The following is a 23125-nucleotide window of genomic DNA, read 5'->3' as shown; positions in this document are numbered from 1 at the left end:
TAAAACATAAATCCTTTCAAGTTGTGTGGTGTTCAATGCACAGTGCCAGTGAATGCTAGCTGTTAAGGAAGGCTTGGGTAAAGCTAAAGGAAGCCTGCATGGGTAAACATCAAAGAAACAAAGGTCACAGGAAATGAGAAAATACCTGAAAAAAGCTGAAGTTTTAGCTAAATCAAGAAAACAGAAGGACCATAAAGTCTTGCAGATAGAAATAAGCTGAAAAGGAAGGGGGAGAAGAGAGTTGGATTTGCTCAAAGCTCTTGGCACTGCCAAGTGCTACTAAACCAAAATTCCTGTGCACCAGGACCAGAAAGCACTCAGAGAGGCTAAGGGATGGTGGGGCGTGTCAAAGGAGTACGCAGCGATAAGAAGGCTGCTGCAGGCTGTTGGGGCGGTGGGAGGTAAGGTCAAATGCTGCTTTCTTTGCTGTGAAGACAAGTGGAGGGAGTCATGCTGTAAAGCCATGCTTGGGTGAGAGCTGCAGCATAATCTTTCAGAAAATGAAGTGACTGTAGGAGAGGTTGTAACAGAAATGTACAAAATTGAGCGATAGCAAGTTGCTGAGAGCAAATGATACTCACCAAAGAAAACTCAAAGATGGAATTAAAAAGAAAAAACAAACAACGATCCAGGGAACCCAGGACATACAGATGTGGAAGTCAGACACCAGAACCAGTAGGGCTGTTGTGGTTTAACCCCAGCAGGCATCTCAGCACCAACTTACTCCGTCCCTGACATCAGGACGGGAGAGAGAATTGGAACAGTAAAAGTGTGAGAACTCACGGGTTGAGATAAAGGCAGTTCACAGGGTAAGGCAAAAGCTGCGCACACAAACAAAGGAAATCAGGAAATCCATTCACTACTTCCCATCGGCAGGCACGTGTTCAGCCACTTCCAGGAAAGCAGGGCTCATCACGTATGACTCTGAACATACCCCTCTTCCTCCTTCTTTCCCCCATTTTTTTTTATTGCTCAGCACGATGCCGTATGGTCTGGAATATCCCTTTGGCCAGTCTGGGTCCCCAGTCCAGGGTCTGTTCCCTCCCAGCTCCTGCTGCACCCCCAGCCTCCTCGCTGGCAGGGCAGCACGAGAAGCTGAAAAGCCCTTGGCTCTGGGTATGCGCTGCTCTGCCACAACTAAACCATCGGGGTGGGATCAGCATTATACTCAGCCGTAATCCAAAACACAGCTCATACCGTGAAGAAAATAACACTATCCCAGCCAAAACCAGGTCAGGAACTATAGTTAAGGAAGTACCAGCACCCGCTGAATATGATTTAGTTTCACAGAGAGAAGTTCTGCCTTATTCTTTTTAGAAGTGCTCAGCAGACAAGGCCATAATGTCAATTGGGCTGTTACTTTCTACTGAAGTTTCATAAAGGTCTTTGACAGCATCTCTTTTCCAAGACTTGTGGTGATGAAGTAGTGATGATAGAGAAGGTTTCTGCACAGGTAAATAATTGATTAAAAAAATAAGAAACAGAAGGCAGGAGGGAATGACACTATCAAGGTAGGGACCTCTACTGTTCCACCTGTTCATAAACATCCTATGAAAGAAGCAGAGAGGGACATCTTACTGATGTTGCAAAACTATTAAGGATGAAAGCGGATGGTAGAACTGTAGCAGGATTGCAGACAATCTCAGGAGACAGCAGTGTCTGGGGGATAAAATGATGAAATGCAGCATAGATGAGAGTGATGCATGTGGGTGAAAAACAGTCCTAACTTCACTCGCAGACCAGTGGCCTCTGTGCTGTCTGTTACTGCTTGGGAACTCTATTTTCAAGTACGCGTGCTAGCCCTGTGTTTGGTAATATCTAAAGGTATCTGCAAGACAGATTAAATGTTTTGTTACAAAAGACAGAGAATATTATTCCATTGTATGAATCTGTGGTTGGCCTAAGCCTTGAATTATTGTGTGCCATTCTGGTTCCTGCATCTCAGAAAGCTAGAAGGGCAACAGGGCTGATCAGAGGAATGAAGATTTGCACGTGTTTCTGTGTGGGGAATAACTAAGTAGGTTAGGATTCTTTGGCCTGGAAAAAGCCTGTTACACATTTGAGGTCTACAGAATCAGACCTGGCATGCAAAGGGTGACTGAGGTTGGACTTTTCATGGTCTCTTCCAGCATAAAATCTCAGGACCATCAAAAAAGCAAGCAGGAGACATTTTTAGAAATAACAAAGGCATGTTGTTTAATACAACAGGCATGGGGAATATCTTGCCAAAGAAAGTCGGAGTTGAAGGAACTCTGCATAGATTTTTTGGGGGGATAACGGGCTGCACAGAGTTAAGAACACATTAATTTAGGATTCCTAGATAAGACAGCCTGTATGAGGTTCATGATATCCCCAGAGGTGGAAACAGATGTTGGAAAAGTGTTCACTGGGGCTATTAAATGTGTTTTCCTATTTCTGTTGTTCTCTTAGTGTCTGCTGCTAGCTCCTGCTGTAAATAAGACATTGGCTAGACAGTCCTTTGGTCCGAACTAGTGTGGGTTTTTGTATGTGTTGTCCCAAAAGCCTTTTTAAGAGTAGATAGGTCTTGCGCTTAGTAACCATCATGATCTGCTTGTGGTAAAAATCTGGAAACGTTAGAAATAGTTAATTCAGAAATAGCTACTGTTTTCAGATGTGCTGTTTGGAAGAATCTTTGTAAGTTCATGTGGTATATATGGCTAAAACAGGCCCAAATAGGCATTCAAAAATATTCCCAAAATCTTTTGAATTTTGAAAGAAGAAATAATTAGATGTAGCATGTCTTACAAGTTGGACTACATGTTAATTGTTCTTCGGAGAATGTAGACCTGTTTCTTTGTTAGACAGCCTGTTTGCTGATGTATTTCTCAGACTAGTTCCCACTGTTTAAAAGTCTGAAATTTAGGTACAGCCACTGCAGTGTCCTGCCTTGAGTTGTGTAAAGTTTGTGCTGATTATTCTGTCTCAAGGACCTATGCTTTGTTCAAGACTATATCACTTTGTCTGATTAGTGGGATTGCTAGTCTCCATATGTTGGAGCGATTACCTTTCTTTGATCAGTTGCATCATTCCTAAGGAGAAACTTACTTCGACAGCAAATTTGTTGAAATTATTTCATGGAGTCATCTCTGAAAATTATTTTCACGTTTATATTGCTCTGGAGATGAACTCTGTCAAAAGAATACTTACTGCCACTTCTCCTTTACTTGCAGCTATAGTATATCTTGCCACTCTTGGCTTGTTCTTATGTGTAATTTGAAACTGAAAAATAATGAGGGTCTTTTTTATCCCTAAAAGAACAGGACCCTTAAGGAGAGCAAAAGAAAGGCTTATGAGCTTTTTAGAAAAGGACTTCTTTAAGTCCTGGCACTTGGAATTCATTCTTCATTGTACAGGATCTTGTTCTGTCAATGATCTCTTGAAATTTTGGAGATCACTGTGAAAGAAAAATACTTAAGTCCTTTTTTAAGGTAATGGCTATCCTTTTGTTGTCACTGGTAGCTTGTCTTTTGCAATCAGTCTTGGTGGTATTTGAGAGAAGGAGGAGTTATTTGGTTTTCAAGCTATAGGACAGCTGTTGTTGGTTTTGTAGAATCACAGAATATCCTGGGTTGTAAGGGGCCCACAAGGATCATCGAGCCCAACTCCTGACTCCGGACAGAACCACCTACGAACCAAACCCTACGTCTGAGAGCCTTGTCCAAACACTCCTTGAGCTCTGGCAGGCTCGGTGCTGTGCCCACTGCCCTGTGGAGCCTGTCCCAGTGCCCGACCACGCTCTGGGTGCAGAACCTTTCCCTAACCCCCAGCCTGACCCTCCCCTGTCCCAGCTCCATGCCGTTCCCTCGGGTCCTGTCGCTGTCCCCAGAGAGCAGAGCTCAGCGCCTGCCCCTCCGCTCCCCTCGTGAGGGAGCTGCAGGCCGCCATGAGGCCTCCCCTCAGCCTGCTCTGCTCTAGGCTGAACAAACCAAGGGACCTCAGCTGCTCCGCATACGTCTTGCCCTCCAGACCCTTCGCCATCTTTGTAGCCCTCCTTTGGACACTCTTTAATAACTCTATGTCCTGTTTATACTGTGGTGCCCAGAACTGCACACAGTACTCGAGGTGAGGCTACAGCAGTGCAGAGCAGAGCAGGACAATCCCTTCCCTCAGCTGACTAGCAATGCCGTGCTTGATGCATCCCAGGACACGGCTGGCCCTTTTTGGCTGCCAGGGCACACTGCTGGCTCATGTTCAACTTGCTGTCAACCAGAACTCCCAAGTCCCATTCTGTAGGATTGCTTTGCAGCCTCTCATCCCCCAGCCTGTACATATAGCCGAGGTTGCCCTGTCCCAGGCGCAGAATCCAGCACTTGCTCTTGTTAAACTTCCTACAGTTGGTGATTGCCCAGCCCTCTCATTTGTCAGGATCTCTCTGCAAGGCCACTTCACCCTCAAGGGAGTCAACAGCTCCTCTGTTTCATTTGGGATAAGTAAGTTCTCTGTTGTACAAAGATCTCCTGCCCTGCCAGCTATGAGTGTGCTGGCTCTATGAGTTGGATGGGGTCTAGAGAGCTGAGCTACTTAGTTGGAAGTTCCCCAGCAAAAAGCAGTTATTAACTGAGATCATTGGCAAGCAGATCTGTTCCCTGGTCTTGTTTGCACCATTAGCAACCAGTGTTTGCACCCACTTAGCGTCGGTGCTGGCAAGTACCCAGAGGAAGGGTGGTCTGGGGCAGAAATGAATGATTGAGAACAGGGAAACGGGTGGGATCTCTTCTTACGGCAGGAAGAAATAAATTGGAAAATTGTGCTGTGAAGTTTGTAATGCTTGCATTCGCATTTATACCTTGAACCCTCTACTTGGAAGTTGTAAAAGGTGTATTCTCAACAGAAATTGAATACCTGGAATTTCCTAAAGTATCATTTGAATTAGTCAGGTTTGTGTAGAGGAAGGTGTTGCCACAAAGACACAGTGCAACCCTCGTAATGTGTACTTAGAGAATATGGGAAAATACCAAAAGTGGTGCTAAAGGTGATGATTATGGAGTGAAATTGTCTTTTTCCTAATAGTATTCTTAGCTTAGGGTGTTCTTGTTATAAAACTTGCATTGTAATCACATTGTAAACCAATTTATGTCTTGTCAGATGTTTTGTAAAGTTTAGGGAAACGCTAATTCTTGCAAATTGTTTCAAAGACAAATGTGACTTTTATCCATTTTTTAGTTTTATGCCCCTTAGAATAGTAACCACTAAATCTTTCTTCTGAGCTTACTATATTCTTTATATAATCTTTCTGGAAACTCTGATTCTCGTCATTTCAGCCCATACATTCTTTCCCTCAGTGCTCTGGGAAGAGGGAAAAAATCAAAGGAACTCAGAGGTCAAAAAAATAACGCTCTTGAGTTGAAGCTTGAGGTATGTTCTGCATCCCAGGAGCCTTCGTTCTTCTGCCTCTTTCCTTTAAACTGGGATTGTTACAGGAGTAGGCTGAAATTTTTGGAGGTCTTCATATGGAAGCCAGTTTACTATGTTAGTAATGATAAACAGACCTTACCTGTAGGCTCTGTGAAGTGCACCTGAATTCATCTGTTTATTTTAGTAGGCAAGCATACATTGAATGTAAATTCCAGTAGAAATAAATCAGTAAAAATAAACAAAATTCTCTAAAAAAATTGACCCCCCTCCCAACCCATAAAATTATGTCTCTTGTGAAATTTAAAAGCAAATTTCTTATATTTTCAGTGAAGTAGAAATAACTGAAAAACAAATATAGGCCAGTTGTGTAGAAACATTTGACAATTTGACAGAAGTTTCTTCATTTATAATCTGAATAATGTGAAGTGTGACACACGTTTCTCTGTTTTTTTTGTCAGTTACATGCTTTTCAAAACTCAGTAAAATAAAATCCATATGTCTAAATGTGCCCTACATCAAATTGCTTGAAGTGCTTATAAATTACATGTTTGCAGATGACAACTCTTGCTCGTCCAGATACAATGCCAAAGTGAGATATGAAAAGCAATTGGATTTTCTGATTTCTAAAACGTAGAATTGCTCTTATGTCTAAAAGGAAGCTGTGCGTAAACCAATAAAGTAATAAGAAAAGAAATTTATTTACTGTCATAGTTTAACCAGGAAGGTATGCTTTGTACTGATGGTGATTCATTCAGCGTTTTGTACTAGCATACATGATCTTTAAGGTCAGGTATGACAGATGCAGAATAGCTGAAGTATGCTGTTTATGAAGTTTCTGGTCAGTGTTTTGAGCTGCCATAACCATGAGCTACAATGAATATGAATTTCTAGAGTCTTTAAAATAGGATTATTAATTTTCCTGGTAGAAGGAGAATACAATTAGGTTGTCTCCTCACACTTACTGCTTCACTACTGGCACCTCACAGGTCCTCAGCACTGTGCAATGCCTTCTCCTTTCAGCTTATTAGTTCTGTGTGCTAGATGCAAGGAGCTGGAGAGATGTTGCACTACTATGCAGCCATTTAGAGGTATATGCTTCTTGCCTGCCATAGCACTGCGTTGCAGACCTGTTGTGACACATATGGGACACATGGATTTGTGCCTCAGTCCCAGCAGCTTGCACCCCACATCTGTAACCTGTTCGTGAAAACTTGGTGGTGGACTGCCCTGACCTACGTAGGAAGAGCTTTTAAACCAACATCTAATTTAAACCCTTCTTTTTCTAGTTCAAGTGCTCCTTTTTGTCCAACCCATGGTGGGGAAGAAAAAGCACTTACTTTGACTTTGCAGCTGTCTTTGGTATCTTTTGTCTTTTCCTCAAATTTTTCTTCCCTGGCGATATCCTTTTTAGTGGTATCTTCAATCAAAGGTCACCTGTTCTGCACTGCTCATCATTCTTACCACTTTCCACTATGAATCACATCCATACATTTTTCTTGAAACATCAATAAATCAGTCTGTGCAACAGTCTTACAGCTGATGCCTAGGCATTACCACGTAAAGTTGTTACTGGAGGTAACAATCTCATAGACATCACTAATGTATATGGGGATCATATGAAGTTCTCTTTTTGTGCGTTAACATAATATAGATTTGCTGATGATCCCTTGTAACCACTGTCTATTTACGCAGGGCTACTGGCAATTCCACATATTCTAGTTACACCTGATTTTTTATTTTTTATTTTTTGCTATCGAAATACGCTACTTTTTTTTCCTGGTTGAACTGCATTTTTTAAGGTGGCTTTTTAATTTTTCGGGGCCACTTTGATTTGTGATCTGTGCTCTTAAATTACCACAGCTCTTCCCAACTGCATGACATCATCTACAAATTTCAGTAACCGTAATGCATTTCGTCAGGCTGCAGAATGACTTCAGACTAGGACATACGTGTTGGTTCATGATTAATTTTTCTATTATTCTGTTACTGGATCTGTAACGAGAAATGGATTTACAATATAAAATTTTCTTACAAGTTGCATGATTACATCAACAAAAGACATGTCTGAACTTGGAACTTAGATTTGAATAAAATTCATCTGAGGTTAAAAACAACCCTTGTCTGAAGTGGAATGTGCAGAAAGCTGCCTAAATAGAGGGGTAGAATTAGTTTTAGTTTTGGATTAGTTTTGGATGCTTTCTTGTGAATGAGAAATACATTTGCAGCTGTTCCCTGAGATGGTTAAATTCACAGCAATTATTTTTGGCCATTCAGATCATTCTTCTGTCTGTTTATTGGTTTCTTTTTGTAGCTACCGTAATAAGACTTTAGCCCGTCTTCTGTAGTCTCTGGGGGGAAATCTAAAATGACTGCTTGTTTCAACACTAAGTCTGTCCTGTAGTTGTAGATGGGTATTTTAATTTCAAATGAAGTTGATACTTCAGATGCCTGCCTCAAGCCAGGATTCTGCCATGTCTCCTGTATACTCGAAGGTAGTTTGGGGGCATGCTCATAGAAGTTAAGACCTAGTTTCTTCTCCTACAGCACAGAAAACATTTTTACAGGCAAAATAAGTAGGTACTTCAAGGGCAATTTTAAAACATTTTTGACAACTGAAATACATTTGTGCCATGGTTCCTGTTTGATTGAAAGGAAAGGGATTTACTTGAAAATTTAATTACAGCATGTTGAAACCTGGATTCTCATACATGCTATTAAATATTTAGATGTCGTATTTTCTTCTAACAATCCAAATTGTTAAATTGTTCTGGATTTTGGTTGTTGTTTTGATTGTGGTTTTTTTCGGGTTGGGTTGGTTTTGGAAGGATGTGGTGAACTGCATTAAAAAAGTTGAAAACTGTCACCTGTGAGAGTTTCAGTAATTGTGAGGTTTCTATGGGACAAGCCTGAGATTTAAGAGACCAACAAGGCTGAGGAGGTTGGCTTGACAAAAGCATACGGCTTTAGTGGGAACAAATGTATCCTTACGGCAACCAGGAGAAGTGTTTTTTGCTGCACCATCATGATCATTGCTGCACAGCTAGCACTTCATCCCACCAGCTGCCTTGAGGCTCTCATTGCAGAAGACCCCGTTGGAACTGTTCATGTTCTAAATTCTTAAAATACAACCACAGATAACTTGCAGGTAGTATTTAACCCCCTTTTTTGTGAAGTGTCGTTAAATAAAATGTTGACAGGTTATTTTTTTCCCCTTCTGTGTGATGGTTGACAGAATCAGTTTCAATAAACAGGTTCTTGTTACGAAAACATTACACTGCTTTGATATCCTCTGAAGGAGCTGACATGAATTAAATGTCACAGAAAATACAGAAGAATCAGGCTTTTGAGCAGCTGAAGTATGAAACCATCCAGAGTTTTTAGTGCAAACTTGTATTTAGTGTTCTGTGGCTTTGGTTTTGGGAACTTCTCTCCTCTCTCCTCAAATTTTATTACACCAGACGCTTACTTCTCATATAACTAAAATACTAAAAAGTATTTCACTCCTCAAAATCTGCAGATTATATAGATTTTGGTCTGTAAATTCCCATTTTAATATTATAGAAGCTTTTTTAAACTGTGAGGTATTCGGACTCTCTTCACTGAGGCCCCACATATTCATAAACACTCCTTCCCCTTTTTCAAGTACCTCATAATATTTGTCTGTCAAAGGCTGGATTTGTTATTCCAAGTCATTCTGTAAAGCTTTCTTTTTTATATATATACTTTTCCCTCCATTTTCCGGGAAAATGGCTGACAACAGCTGTTTCTAGTTAGTCTGTTAAGAGAATCTCGCATTTATCTTAACAACCGTGTGGATGTACAAGGTTTATTATGCACTCCTCACTTCCAGTGGATGAGTTTTGAATAAGGCAATTTTGGTTCAGCAGTCATTTGGGAAATACGGCGTGCCTTTAGGTGGGAAAGGAGGGCAAAAATATGCAAACTTTTCAAGGGAATAGTAATGAGAAGGGAGCCCAAAGAAGCAAAAGCTGGGAGTCCTGGAGTTCTTGGTGGTAGTTGGAAGATTCTACCTGGTGGTTGGGAGTGCTGAGAGTGTTCCCCTTCTACAAGGTTTTATCAACTCAACAGAGGAACGAAATTGTGTTCTTGGAGCGGTTAGTTCCAGAAAGGGATGTTTTCTGTGCAGACTGTTCCTCCTCAAGGTGCAGAGACAGCCTTGCAGCTAATCATCTGGCTACAGGACCTCAGTTACGTGTCTTCCCATCTTCTCTGCCCTCCTTCCAGTGCTCCCAAAACTGTAAAGATACAAGCAGTGTACAAAAGCATAAAACGTAAAACGGGAAGTTAACATCAACACACTGCATTTATCTTTGGTAAGAGGGTGTGTGTGACACCGGTTCTGCAATGATGTAACTGTTAGGGCTTTTTTGAGAGGAGGAATTTAGAGTTGGTAGGGATATTTTAGTCGCTCAGATCCAAGCCAAGAACCTCAGTGTCCTTCTCAAATAAAAGTGAACAACTAGCATAGTGCAGTGGTGAGATATACAAATTTTGGAGTGTGGCTTTTGTGACTGTAGTCTGAAGGCACAAGTTTTCATTTCAGTTGCGTGACATTTCATTTGCGTGAGTGTGCCAGTGCTGTGAAAAGGATATAACACTTAGCTGCCTGTTTGCTGTCTCATGAAGCTGTGGTGACACTTAACAGAAGAGTACCTTGTTTTGTGGCCAGCGAGCTGGATATACATTCCCCAGGATTTAATTAGATTACAAGACTTTTTATTTGCTTTTTATCTGTGTAACCTAGTAAGCAACCTAAAAGCTATGAAAATAAAGATACTGAGACTAAAATTCAGTAATAAATATGAGGTGCTGAATTATTTTCATCTGTAAAGTCTTGCAGGTATGTAGGAAAGTAAGAGCTTAAACAGCCTATTTCAGTTCTTGGACCAGTGGTTTTAATCCATTGAGAATAAGCAGGTAGAGAAATGTGAAGAGATAAAGAAAATGTATGAAGAGGTAGAAATAGGAAAGGACAAAGTAGTTTGTGCATAGAACGGTACTGCTTCTCGTAGATAGATTTCTTTTTTAGATGCCTGGGCAGTTTCTTCCCAGAAGTTTATCCCAGGAACCCACTGTGCAGTAAAAAACAGTCTATTTTTTGTTTATTTTTTCTCCTATAGATGGCTTAAACGATAAATACAATGGATAATTGTCCTTTTCGTAGGGAACACATGCAAATGGGTTACATTTTCAGTCGTGTAATTTGTGGCACTAACGGCTTAGCAGTTTATCCAACTACCTTGTATTTTAACATACATGTAAAGATTTATAGTTCCCAGAATCGTACTGCCAATAACATTTAACAGAGTTTCTTTGATCGTTTTAGAGGTGTATTTGATGCTTCCCTCAAAATGGCTGGGTTCTATGGACTCTACACATGGCTGACTCACACTATATTTGGGATTAATATAGTCTTCATACCATCTGGTAAGAATTTGAATAATTATAATCTATTCATAGGTAATATTACATAATTACACAAGGGCAGTAGGATTAAATGTTGCTGATGAGATTAGTCCCAAAGTTATTTTTAGAGAACATTATATTAGAATCTGGCAACTCTCAGAATTGAAGTTGTGTATGTAACCTTAATGTGGTTGATTTGTGCAAAGGTCTTAATACAGCTTCTAATTACAAAATTGGGTACTTTTTTTTTTTTTTTTTATAATCATGACACCTGAGGCTGTTGGTGGACTCAGTATATGGTATGAACTCAGAAAGTAGCTATTCAGTTATTTTTTTCTTTATTCCCCATTCAATATGAAACCTCATTTTCATTTCCCGTTTATTGTTCAAACCAGACTTGGAAATATACTTTGACAAGTTTAATACTTTTGCATGATGCATTGGAGTTCCAAAGAGCTTCTTAGCATTAACTGATTCCTCCAAGTTCAATTTAAATTACCATAGATCTAATTATTCCATGAGGACTGTACAGCTCGTCATAGCTCTTATTTCAAAATCTTTAGATCCAGCTGTGAATTTATGTAGTGCTGCTGAAAACTTATTCCAGGCGTGTTTCAAGATGACCACGAGTAGGGTGGAGAGAAGTCCCTGATTTCTGTCTTACCTCCTTAGCTTTATTTACCTTTTTCTGTTTTCACAACACATCCCCAGCCAGCTATTTTACTTCTGTTTATTTTGCTGGCTGTAATTCTTTCCCCCTTCTGTTCAGTCCAAGTCTTTCTAGGTTTTAACTTCATTCTGCATGCCTTGGCTTTTGTTTCCTCTGTAATTGACAGGTGCTGTTTTTTCAGGATGCCTAAATGCAGGAAGATATGGTATCGTGAAAATGCACAATAGAGGCATGCTTCCTATTCTCAGTGCTGTTGCCTGACTGTATTACCAGCCTCTGGTTTCTGTTACTCTCTAAGTTTTAGCTTTGGAATGGCTGAACAGTTTTCACTGAAAAATCTCCCTGTTCTTCTTTTCCCCCTATTCCCATGTAAACAACAACAACAAACAAACAAACAACAACACAACAAAAAGACAACAACAAAAACAACAGTTGTACCTTCATGTACTAGGGAACAAAAAGGGAAGCTATAAAGCAACAGAAAAAATATAATATCTTGTAATAGAAAACCTTTGTATCATAAAGTACAGCTATCTTAAAGGTATTGGTTGTCATTAGACCTACTTAGAAATATAATTGTTCTTTTTCTTTCGGCTACCTTCAAAATCTTAGATTTTACTTTTTGGTTAATGAGACCAAAAAGGAGTAAAACCCTTTTTTTTTTTTTTTTTTTTTTTTTTCTATTGTGCTCATTCATTTTGCATTAAATTAGAATGACAGCAGTACAACATCACTTGAGATTACCAGGGGTGTTTGAATAAGCAGGAGGCTGTATGCCTGTGTGGACACGTGTGTGTCTGCACAGATACATATTTATTTATGTGCAGACATAAATACGTGAAGTCAAGGGTTTTCTTATCACCTGGTTTCTCACAGTACTACTTACATTATACTGGTTGTTCCAATGCCTCACTGAGACTTCCTTTTGTGTGCTTTCTTGCACACCGTTGCTAATTTTGTGGTTACATGAAATTTGAATGATTATTATAACTTCAGCTTTTTCTTAATCAGTGTCTCTATTGGAAGTAACTCTTTGTGACTAATAGCTGGTGGAGTTTTTCTGTGTGGGAATAGTTCCATTTTCTTAAATATAGTTCTTTCTTTCCTTGACCACAGTTATAAAACAGTAAGAGCCTTATGTGCTATCTCTTCAGTGTCTTGTTTGCAACAGTTGATAGAAGTGAGACTACTGGTGTGGCTAAAGTGTCAGAGTTGAACTGTAAATGTTTTTGTACTTAGGTTTCTCTGGTGTTGTTCTCACCCCTGCTTCTGTGTGCTCTAGCATTAGCAGCAATCCTTGGAGCAGTTCCATTTCTGGGGACATACTGGGCAGCAATCCCTGCAGTCCTAGACTTGTGGCTTGTGCAAGGACAGGGATGCAAAGCCATTTTGCTCTTGGTTTTTCACCTGTTGCCAACCTATTTTGTAGATACAGCAATATATTCGGATATATCAGGGTAAGTATACTGAAAATATTTTAAATTTACATATTGTAAAAGTGATTAATGAACAACAATGCCTTTAAATTTACTTTTATGAAGCATGTATAACAGTCTATAAGCACAGGAGTAGGTGTAGTGATATCTCAGTAAAACTGACCTAAGTTTTAAAAGCCATTACTTTCCCAGGCCTCTTTTCTGTGAAATTTGTCATTTCAGAGGTCTTGAACTTGTTCACAGTCAAAAATTCAGCTGCTCTGGCTGGTAAAGTAAACTTATATTATTTATCTGATCATTGACTAATGACATCTTGAATTCTCCTTCATATCACCTAACGCCAAATGATGCTGCAGAACAAACAGAAAATCCATGAGATAGTTATGGACCCCCCCAAAATCCTGTAATTTTTCAAAATAAGCTATGAAAATTTTGAGGATTGTTTTGAAGCCAGCCTTTGTTGTGCCACTGTGCCCCAGTGTAGAAAATCTATTGATTTTTGATTGATCTTTAAATGCGTTGAGACAGCTGAAAGTGTGAAATTGGAGAGAGGCTTCTACTGAGACAGCAGCCAGAGCTGTTTTCCTGTTGTTGGAGCTGAACACAGGTTTCTCGAAAAATCTTGCTAGGTTTCTGGCTGCCTGTATTGAGTTGAAGTGTCTCTTGGTTTCAGCTTTGAGTTTGTACACAAAAAAAGCTAACTCCAAACTGTGGAGACAGAAAGTCAACATCTGCAGTTGTACCTGGAGGACTAGCAATGCTACTGAAATGTTGACTGGCATGTCACACTGCTGAAATACCTTGTAAATCCCATTGTGGAACTCAAACTAGAAAATGTAGAAGTGAAGTTTTACAGAGCTGCCAAAGATACGAACAGTCAAGGTTCATATGTGCAAGACGCGTTCACAACCATGTACAATATAGGTTAAAAGTTCTTCTCTTCTAGTCACTGCTTCAGTCTTAGTCATCAGCAGCAAACCTAGTAAATTGTTTTAATTGAGAACTTTTCATGACAAGGTGTGAATGCTCAATCAGTCTTTGCTTTAATTCATGCTCCAGACATAGCTGTATGCTGAAACTAGTCCTTCATTTGTATTAATTTGCACTGTAGTGAATTAATGTAGAATAAAGACATTGTTTCAGCTGTGTTAAGTTAGAAATTCATTTTTTTGTCCACCAAATAGTTACACTGAACAGAGAGAACCTTATGATAATATGAGCAATATTAATAATCTTTTTCATAGACTGTGACACTAGTTATTTTCCGTGAATTAAAGCTAACAGGTGAAGTATAATCAAATTACATTGTTTTTTTCAACAATAAATTGTGGATAAATTTAAGGCCAGTAGCTATTTAAGTAGCCAATAACTCTTCTACTTATTGAAATATATTTTTTGATTTTGTGGGTTGTGGGCTCTGTTCACTGTCCAGAAAATATACGTGGCAAGAATAGATTTTCTAATGATGGAGCAAAATTGTATTCTTCCCATTACATAAAACAGTAAGCATCATGCTGCCTTGCAGATTAGGTTAATTCTATTTGATATAGCTATAATTAGGTTATGTGAGGTTTTCTAAATGTATTAAGTTTATACTGTAGCTCTATTTTATCAGGTGATCTGTTGTTTGATTTAGCAAACTAGCCAGAAAAAACTTTAAAACTGATGCGAGTGTTGGAAAAAAATATTAGAAATTTTTAAAGGTTCAGAAATGAATCACATGTCTACTGCTGGAGCAACATAAAACTTTAAGGTTAAGTCTGTCCTCTCAAAAAAACCAATCTCTTTGGCCCTACCAGTATGTTAAATTTGATCTAGGTAAGACATGATTATGAGGTGAGTATGATGTAATAAATCACAACATTTCGTGATCTTATTCTATACATAGCTGTAATGAAGGTAAGGACTGCTAATGTGGGAGCAGGGTAGAAGTCAGGACTGTGGTAGAAATGTGGCAGAAACTGCCAGAGCTCTAAAATGACCAGCTAGTATTACATTACACTCAGAATTTAGAGCAACTTCCTAAAAATTGGAAGCTAAGTTACACTGTAGGCTTTCTAGTATAATTCCTAAAAGATATATGGTAACTGTTCTTTGGAAGATGAAATGTAAATTGCTATTGTTGTGTAAATTAATGTCTCTTCTCAGGGCTTCAACATAGTAAATGTTGCCATCTGTCTTAAAATTTAACAGTTCTTGACCGTAAACCGTGAACAGTCTTTGTAATCTTTCCATTTTTGAAATGGAAACGTTTTTACTATTAACTCCTTCAGATCCCTTGTAGTGTCCAGGTTCAGGTTGGATGGGGCTTTGGGCAACCTGGAAGGTTTCCTGACTTTGGCAGGGGTGTAGGAAATGGGTAATCTTTAAAGATCCCTTCCCACCCAAACCATTCAATGATTCTGTGATTCTTCCAACAGTTCTCTAGAAAATAGCTACTGTAGATATTGCTACCATTATGTGCTATAAATTTTGTTTGATATACTGTACAAATATAGTACAGAATGCAGCTTAGAATACTTGTGGAATCATTCAAACAGCAGTTTATTCTAAATACAGGCATCTGTAAATATATGTCACTTTTTAAGCTTAACGATACTGTGTGATTAATCCACATTTCATAATCACTAGTATTGTTGCTTGTTCTTTAATTTTATCCTTCTCATGCTGTAATTCCAGAGGTGGTCACCCTTACCTGACAGGTCTCGCAGTAGCTGGTGGAGCATATTACCTGGGACTAGAAGGAGCCATCATAGGACCAATTCTACTTTGTATACTTGTGGTTGCCTCCAACATATACAGTGCCATGTTAGTTAGTCCAACAAATTCAGTGCCCACTCCATCACAAGCAGCGTGTCCATTACAGATTTACCGGTAAGCTTTAAGTGTCTTACGTATATGCATGATAAGTTTTTACATGGAACACTGTATACACACATAGGTATAGAGAATGTCTGCATGAGTTTGTGTACGTGTGTGCCTGCACTCATACACGTGTATTGAAGTATTCAGAGAGGATTCAGCTATCCTGTATTCTAGAAATAAAAAGTACTGTAAAATGCTCACTGGAATTTGTAAACTTGAAATGTTTGTTTCATGTCTCTCAGCTTCTTACAGAAGGCTCTTTTAGAGTATTCATTGACACTACTTTTGTATCTTATAATACACATGCTGCCTTTGTGCTTGAATATAATTGAACATCCCCTGTTCCCCGTGTAAAACTATTATTCATGGATATCTGATAGTGTTTATTGGCCTTAATAAGAGAACTGTCTGCGGATATTGCACTTCGTGTTACTTTACAATACTGCAAAATATGAATAAACATACTTGAATTTAAAAGAATGAGATTCCTTTATATGCCATTATTCCATTAAAAGTACGGTCTTGATTAATCTCTATATTGAAATTACCAAATGTGGAGTATAGAAATGTATTTTTAAGCTGTACAGCTAAGGAATGGGATGAATAAATTCCTAACTGAATATTTAATTAGAGTTGGAAATCATATTGTGAAATTATTAATGACAATAGGCATTTTAATGTCTCTACTGTCTTGTTTAATTATATAGGCTAGCTCATTATACATATATCTTAAAGAGATTCTATGCTTGTGAGCAATTCTTTGCTTCATTCACATGAATAATGTTGTCATCTTTCATCTGATGAAAAAAATCACTAATTGGACCTGTCTGTAGTCTCTGACTTGTGGAACCTATGCTCCTAGACTTTCCATATACTACACATAGCGCTGCCTGCCGTATGCACAAAAATTTGCATGTGTTTTTTCCCTGTTTCATTTGTAGGAGATTAGACATTTGCAGTCACTCAAAAAAAATGAATCTTTTTATTTTTTTTCCAGGTCACCTAGAGAGAGTCCTGAGGAGACGAAAATGGCTGCGGAATGATGACGTTGCTGTGCTGCACCTATTTGATACGAGAGAATCATTCTCTTCTGTCTTGAGTTCACAACAGCCATGGCCTTCTGTCCCTTTCCAGCTGAACCTAGGGATAGCTCACGGGGAAGCATAGTTTGGGCGTTAGGAGAAACCACTTCCCAAATTACTGCTGGCCTTACATTATTGTGCACTTTGCTTCTTCGAGAGAGGAAGGAAGTCTACTTCCATGGCTTTGCATACTAACACACAGTTCCACTGCCGCCTTTGTAGACCTTCTATCTTCATAAAAAGGATGTCTGAGAGGACAGGTATATCCACTGGAGTTGTTATCTGCTGAAATAACTAACTTGTTTTTTATTTATTGGGTTATTTGCATTACTAAATTGTAGTAGATTTACAGAAAGCTAATTCCAAAATATTTATTTTCTGTTCATCTGGTGGCAACAGAGATGTAAACCACTCATTATTAAATGAAGATTGAATACTGTTTGTTTGCTGCTCCTCAAAGTATTTCTTTAAAGGCTTTAATCATCACCTATAACTCATAAGTACACTTAAATCTTTTCCTCTTATAAGCACTGAAATTTATTGTTGTTGGAGACAGGTATTTCTAATATCTTCCTGAAATTAGTAGACATACAGATTGTAAAATGTGGGTTTTCCTCATACTGAAATAGGAGGACTTGTTTAAATAGTTTAAATCTGATAGTATTTTGCTGTCTGTTCAGCATCCCAGTGGAGTCATCTTGTCAACTAAATTTAATCAAAGGCCTTAAATGTTTTCAATCAGAGGTAATGTACAATTGTCATGTCTCCTTCCAATAATAGGAAGAGCTTGAATGGGGATTGTTTTATATTGTTTTTCAAATGCTGTGACTGAGTTCCATTTACTTTTCAAACAAATACAAGTTTATTTCTAAAGAGGAAGGGAAAGGAATACAGGCTTTGGTTTTGTTTAGTTCCTTTTTTTTGTTTGTTTGTTTGTTTGCTTTTTCCCTTGTATGCCTCTGGCCAAATATCTTAGAAAGTTAGGCAGAGTTCTTAAATTTCTGAAACAGTGCATTGCTTAGGTCACAGAAGCAAACTGCTTTAGCGTTTTTCTTCCATATGTAGTTCTGCTTAAATTGCAGTTTTGGTGACATTTAAGGCCTTTCGTATTGCTTGTTGAAATACTTTGACACAATGGATCTTTATACCATGGAAAACAGGAAGTGTTTTTTTGGTGGAAGTTTCATACTTGAACAGATTTGCCACAAACACACTGAGGCCCTTGGTACAAAGTAGCAGTTGCACATGCTTAACCAAAGAACCACCTTTCAGTTTCTAGTAAGTTATAACTTATCTTGAATTTATTTCAGAGTTTGATTGACAAGATTTATATTGAATACAGGCATGCCTTGCATTTATTGTTTACCATAACACAGTGGTTGGTACACAAATCTGTTCGTATCTAGGGATAAGGATGTCTGGTTTGTGTAGAGACAGGTTTCAGTAAATTAGATGTTTATTCTATTGCCATTGCAGAGGTGCTCATAGATTTGGAAGGCTCTTATTTTCTTGATAATACATGTATATTTAGATGATTTCTGAAAGTATATTGACATAAAAAGTGGCTGGCAAATAGCCTGATACTTACTAAGCAAGAATAGGTTTGCTATAGGTTTGCAATACACAGGCTGCCTATTAAGAAATAAATAGCCTAGTCTCAGATTCTCTAAATTTGCTGCTGCAGTTTTACTGAAATTTTATGCCTAAATGTGGGGTTTCAAGTGTGCTGGTTTTGGTCTTGCAAACTTGCAGATATGTGTTTGGAGGACAGATTCAGGCTTAATGTAGTGGTTGGACTTTAGTTCATTGAAATATGGAAATATCCCATTTAATATTTTAAATTCTGAAAGACATCAGTTTGAAGTAACTGTACAGAAGGATGTGTTGTTTGTATTAAGTGTATTAAGTAACTGTCCCCTGTTTTAATTTCATTTTTTTAAAAATTAATCTTTAATAAAACACATTTTCATAATTGTTGCTGGCTAGGTTGGAGGATGAAGGAGAAACTGAGGCTGCTCCTAAATACTCGTGCAACACTCTAACCAATTTAAATGAGACCACCTTGATACTTGGGAGACTTTTTTTATTCTATTTTTTTTTCTTTTTGTCCAGAATTTTGCACTGAAATGTCTTCTTCACATTATAGCTTCTTGTAGACAGTATTTAATGATTACTACCAAGAAATACGCATGTTTAATGTATTCCCAGTTTTCTGTTGCTCCTCTTTGCTCACTGGTCAAGACATTTGTATTATCCACATTTGTTTACCCAGTTATTTTTGAGACAATCTTTCAGACTCAGCATGGTCATTTTAAAGAGTTGTTATTCTTTTGTTTGTTTGTTTGTTTTTAAGTTTTCTTCTTCTTCCCCCCCGTTCATGTGACTGCCTTAGATCAAAGAAGGGTTTCTTATGTGAAGATTGAAACTGTATTTCAGACAGTCATCTTCAATAATGGCAAGTCAGTGCAATCAGCCGAGAACGTATGTTGCTATTTTGAAATGTTCCTTTTCCAACATGAAGAGAAATCACTTTGTGTGGAGAATTCATTTCTTACGTAGTCTGTTAGTTTGTCCACCTTTGAAATGAGTCTTCATACTTGATGCTTCCTGTTTTAAATTCGACTAGGGCTTGCCATGGAGAACTTTCTGTAGCATGGTCTTTCTCAGGAAATGAAACTTAAGGATCCTGTGCTATGTGCCATGTCTGACTGAGGAATAAATTGTGTGCCTTGGTGGTACAGTAATGGTATGCTGCCAGAAAGAAAAGAACAAAACCTCCAATAACACCCTTTCAGAATATGAAATACAGAATTCTGCCACTCACCCTTGTGTATTTCGCTAGCTCCATGTTCTTTTCTGTAAAGATTTGGCCTCTTTAAGACTAGTTTGGTTTAGGTCAGTCTCACAATAACCTGAAAATAATCAAAGTGGTCATTTTGACTTCTGGTCATTTCAACATACGATTTCCTATTATATAGCTTTGTCTGCAAAAGCAAACAGCAGCTCTGTGAGATGAGCTTTTAAATGTCTTGTAGGCTTCAGGAAAAAAAAAAAAAAGATGAGCGGGGAGGGAAACTGCTCACACACGTGTTTTGTAGAAGCATTTAACAACAGTTTTCTTAGCAGTGCCAGTCTTAATATGTTCATAGGTAAGAAGCTGATGGTCTTTAGCTTTATTGTAAACAGTCATTCCAGGGGCAAGTATTTACTTGTATTAGATACATTTAGTATTCAATTTGGAACAAAAACAATTTAGAATTCAGAAGGGAGTGTTTATAGTAATAAAACAAGACAATGTGGTCTCACAGTGTTGTAATGTACAATGATACTGGTTTTTTATCATTCTTTTCTAGCAAGTCAGGCTTGTTGCAAGTAAGTGCAGTGTCAAAGGGCCAGGGTAACTGTTTTTGCACAGAGCCTCAGTTATCCCTTTCTGCCCTTCCTACACCTTAGCTGAATGTTACTGTACTGCAGCAGAGCCAGCAGAAGTGAATGTGTGCCCGTTTACAGCCCAGCTTGTTAACCTCAGGTCACTATAAATACTGGCTTAGTTGAACACAACGCAGCAAGTTGCAGAGGGTGAGAGTCCGGCACATGCTCGTTTTGCCAGCCTTACTGCAAAACGCTGGCTTTCAGCACAGATGCGCTGTGACCAGCTGGGAGCAGCAATGGCTTATTTTGAAAAAAAAAAACAGTGTTTAACATTAGAGGCGTACATACAGTATGCATTTTACAGAAATTAACTGGATACCCCTGTGTCTAATAATTGAGACAACAGTCTGATTTTCCATTCACATTGGTATACAAGTTCGTTCATCTAAGATACCTTGAGGCTTGTCTGATTTCAAAGGGTAAGTGACTTTTCTTCAAGACACTGGGAGAAGAAAGATGCACTTTTGTACATTCTGTCAGTGATTATTGGATTGTGAAATCCATAATCTGTTAAATTGAATAAACGAAGAAAAAAAACATTGCAAAGGGAAAATCGGAGGCTTTCTACAATATTAAACATCAGTGTAATTTCTGAAATAGGTGTTTGGTTGTAATATTAAATAGGATTTTAGAAAGCCTGAAAATACAAAATTGGATAAAATTATACCCCACTAAAACCAGCAGCAGCATTGCTAAATTTCTAATCCCAAATATTGGTGGCAGAATATTGTACAGAGTGCTGCCTTCCCTATGAAATATCATTATTCTCCTGAGACTGTATGGCTTTGCATCAGTGGTGGAAGATGCTTCCACAACTGCCTTTATTCAGACATTGTGTATATATTATATTGGCTTAACTTTCTCACTGCTACCTTTATGGAAACCACATCATCTTTACAAATTCCATCTTGGCTTGTTTTTCAAGAGTATTATTATTATTAATCACTAACGCTTTTTGGTGAAGCATGCTTTGGCAAATCTATTCCCTTCTGATTTCCGATTCCACAAAACTAAAATTGCCTAATACTAAACCTTTTTGAGGTTTGATCTTCAACCTGTTACTGTTGTTCTCTCATTTTCAGTAACATTCTTTAATGCTTCATGATAAAAATATCCCAGATCACTTTTAAGTGATAAAATTGGAAATTTAAGAAAAAAATTAAAGTGTGGAAAATGAAGTTGACATTTTGAAACCAGAATCCATGCCAGAAGCGTAGAGCCTATTCAGGGATTCCACATGGGGTTCATAAATGTATGTGTTGATGTGCACCATTATATAAATATGAACAGTGACTGTCATATTCAGGCTTCAACTGAAATTTTGTCCTATCATTTTTTTTAAAGATATCTGAGAACAAGATAGTGCCTCTATATAGTGAAAACAAGCACTATTTTCTAGAATTAATGTTTACTTCATAAAGGTCAGGGTAGTAGCAAGCAAATACTGGTGGGGTGACTAGGACTGTTCTGCTGTAGTTAATATAAAGTTGGGAAAGACTGCTCTTCCATCTAGTAAGGCATTGCTAAGAGATTACTGGTCCTGGAAGTATTTGCACACATCTGCTAAAGAGCTGCCAAAATTAATAGGTCATGAAATACGTCTTCAGATCCCCAGTGTCTTAACCTCTTCCGCACCCTCATCTGGTACCTCATTTTGAATCTGGTTTAGTATATGAGAGTGTTGCTTCGTGCTATTTTGGGACAGATTCCCCCGAAGGGCACGCTTTGAATGTCCGTACTGATAGCAGTATGTCCAATTCAGGAAGGAATCGCTAATTGGCAAATAAGTGCATCCCTAATGTGCTCTGCATATGGTTGGACTTGGACAAATATAATTGATGTTTTATTGAACTAGAGGTTGTTTTTTGAGCAGTGTTATATAGTGATTCCAAAGCTAGGTGTGGGTCAGAAGCAGGGCATATTTGCTTGCAGCAGGATGCACTTGGAAGATAGTGAAGGCAGCATGAGTGCCCTAACATCCACGTATCTATCTGAACGATTTTCAGCATAAAGGTTTTAAAAGGAAAATACTGATTTCTTTTCCTAGCCTGACTTTTTGTGTCTTGACTTTGAATGGGGACCCAAAGTCAGAGTAACTTTTCATGGTACCATTGTGGATTAAATGTGAGAGGCATCACAAAGCTACAGTGTAGCCACAGAACAGAAGTTGATTAGGCATTGTCATCCAGACCATAAGGTTGGAAGAACAAATCCAAAATTTTGGCCTCCTTTCTGCCAGTCTGAAGTTTTTTCAAGAAGAATCAGTAAAAAACAACTTCATGTTGTTTATACCTTAATGGCTGAGTAGATCAATGTTTTCAGTTTCCATTGTCACCACTGGTATATTCTGCAAGCACACAAGTTGTTCAGATTGTTACCTTTAAAAAGAAACTCTCTGCTTCACTGACAGTTGGAAAGAAACTTTCTATAATAATATTGTGTGTTTACCTATAAATATAAGTTAACTACTGTTTGATATTTTGGTTGGGAGACTAGCAATGGTTTTGTTTTGTTTTGTTTTGTTTTGTTTTTTCCCCTTTGGTAAATTTCACCAAACCAAATCCAAAGAAAACTTTGATATTGTGTGCTAAGACTGGCTAGATCCTACTAAAATCTAAAAGCTGTGTTACAGAGCACAGTTTGTTCAAAAGCGTGCATTTCTAACCAGTACTTGGGGGGATTTGGAGCAATAACTTCTATCTGTTGACTCAAATTTGTCTGTAAATGTACCTGCGATACATCTTCAGAATGGAACTACATTCAAAACTAATGTTTCCATAACTGGTTTTGGTAGGTTTTGGTACAGCACCTTTTTTTTTTTTTTTGCATGTGTAATA

General features: G+C 38.3%; 1 protein-coding gene across 5 annotated transcripts in view; it reads left to right on the top strand.

The window, feature by feature from the left end:
• The window catches only part of TMEM245 (transmembrane protein 245), a 90457-nt gene extending 67332 nt beyond the window's left edge, over nt 1-23125 (top strand). For 4 of the 5 annotated variants that reach the window (XM_066992620.1, XM_066992619.1, XM_066992617.1 and 1 more), the window contains 4 exons: nt 10724-10824; nt 12756-12930; nt 15589-15783; nt 16772-23125. In XM_066992620.1, the coding sequence (XP_066848721.1) occupies nt 10724-10824; nt 12756-12930; nt 15589-15783; nt 16772-16817 (517 nt within the window). In that variant the 3' untranslated portion in view covers nt 16818-23125. The remainder of the gene's footprint in view (nt 1-10723; nt 10825-12755; nt 12931-15588; nt 15784-16771) is intronic. The other variant, XM_066992621.1, reaches the window with a different exon arrangement.

This window comes from Anser cygnoides, chromosome 2 (genome assembly GCF_040182565.1).
Source record: "Anser cygnoides isolate HZ-2024a breed goose chromosome 2, Taihu_goose_T2T_genome, whole genome shotgun sequence".
Taxonomy (NCBI): domain Eukaryota; kingdom Metazoa; phylum Chordata; class Aves; order Anseriformes; family Anatidae; genus Anser; species Anser cygnoides.
Note: the sequence above shows the minus strand (reverse complement) of the source record. Positions and strands in the feature narration are given on the sequence as shown.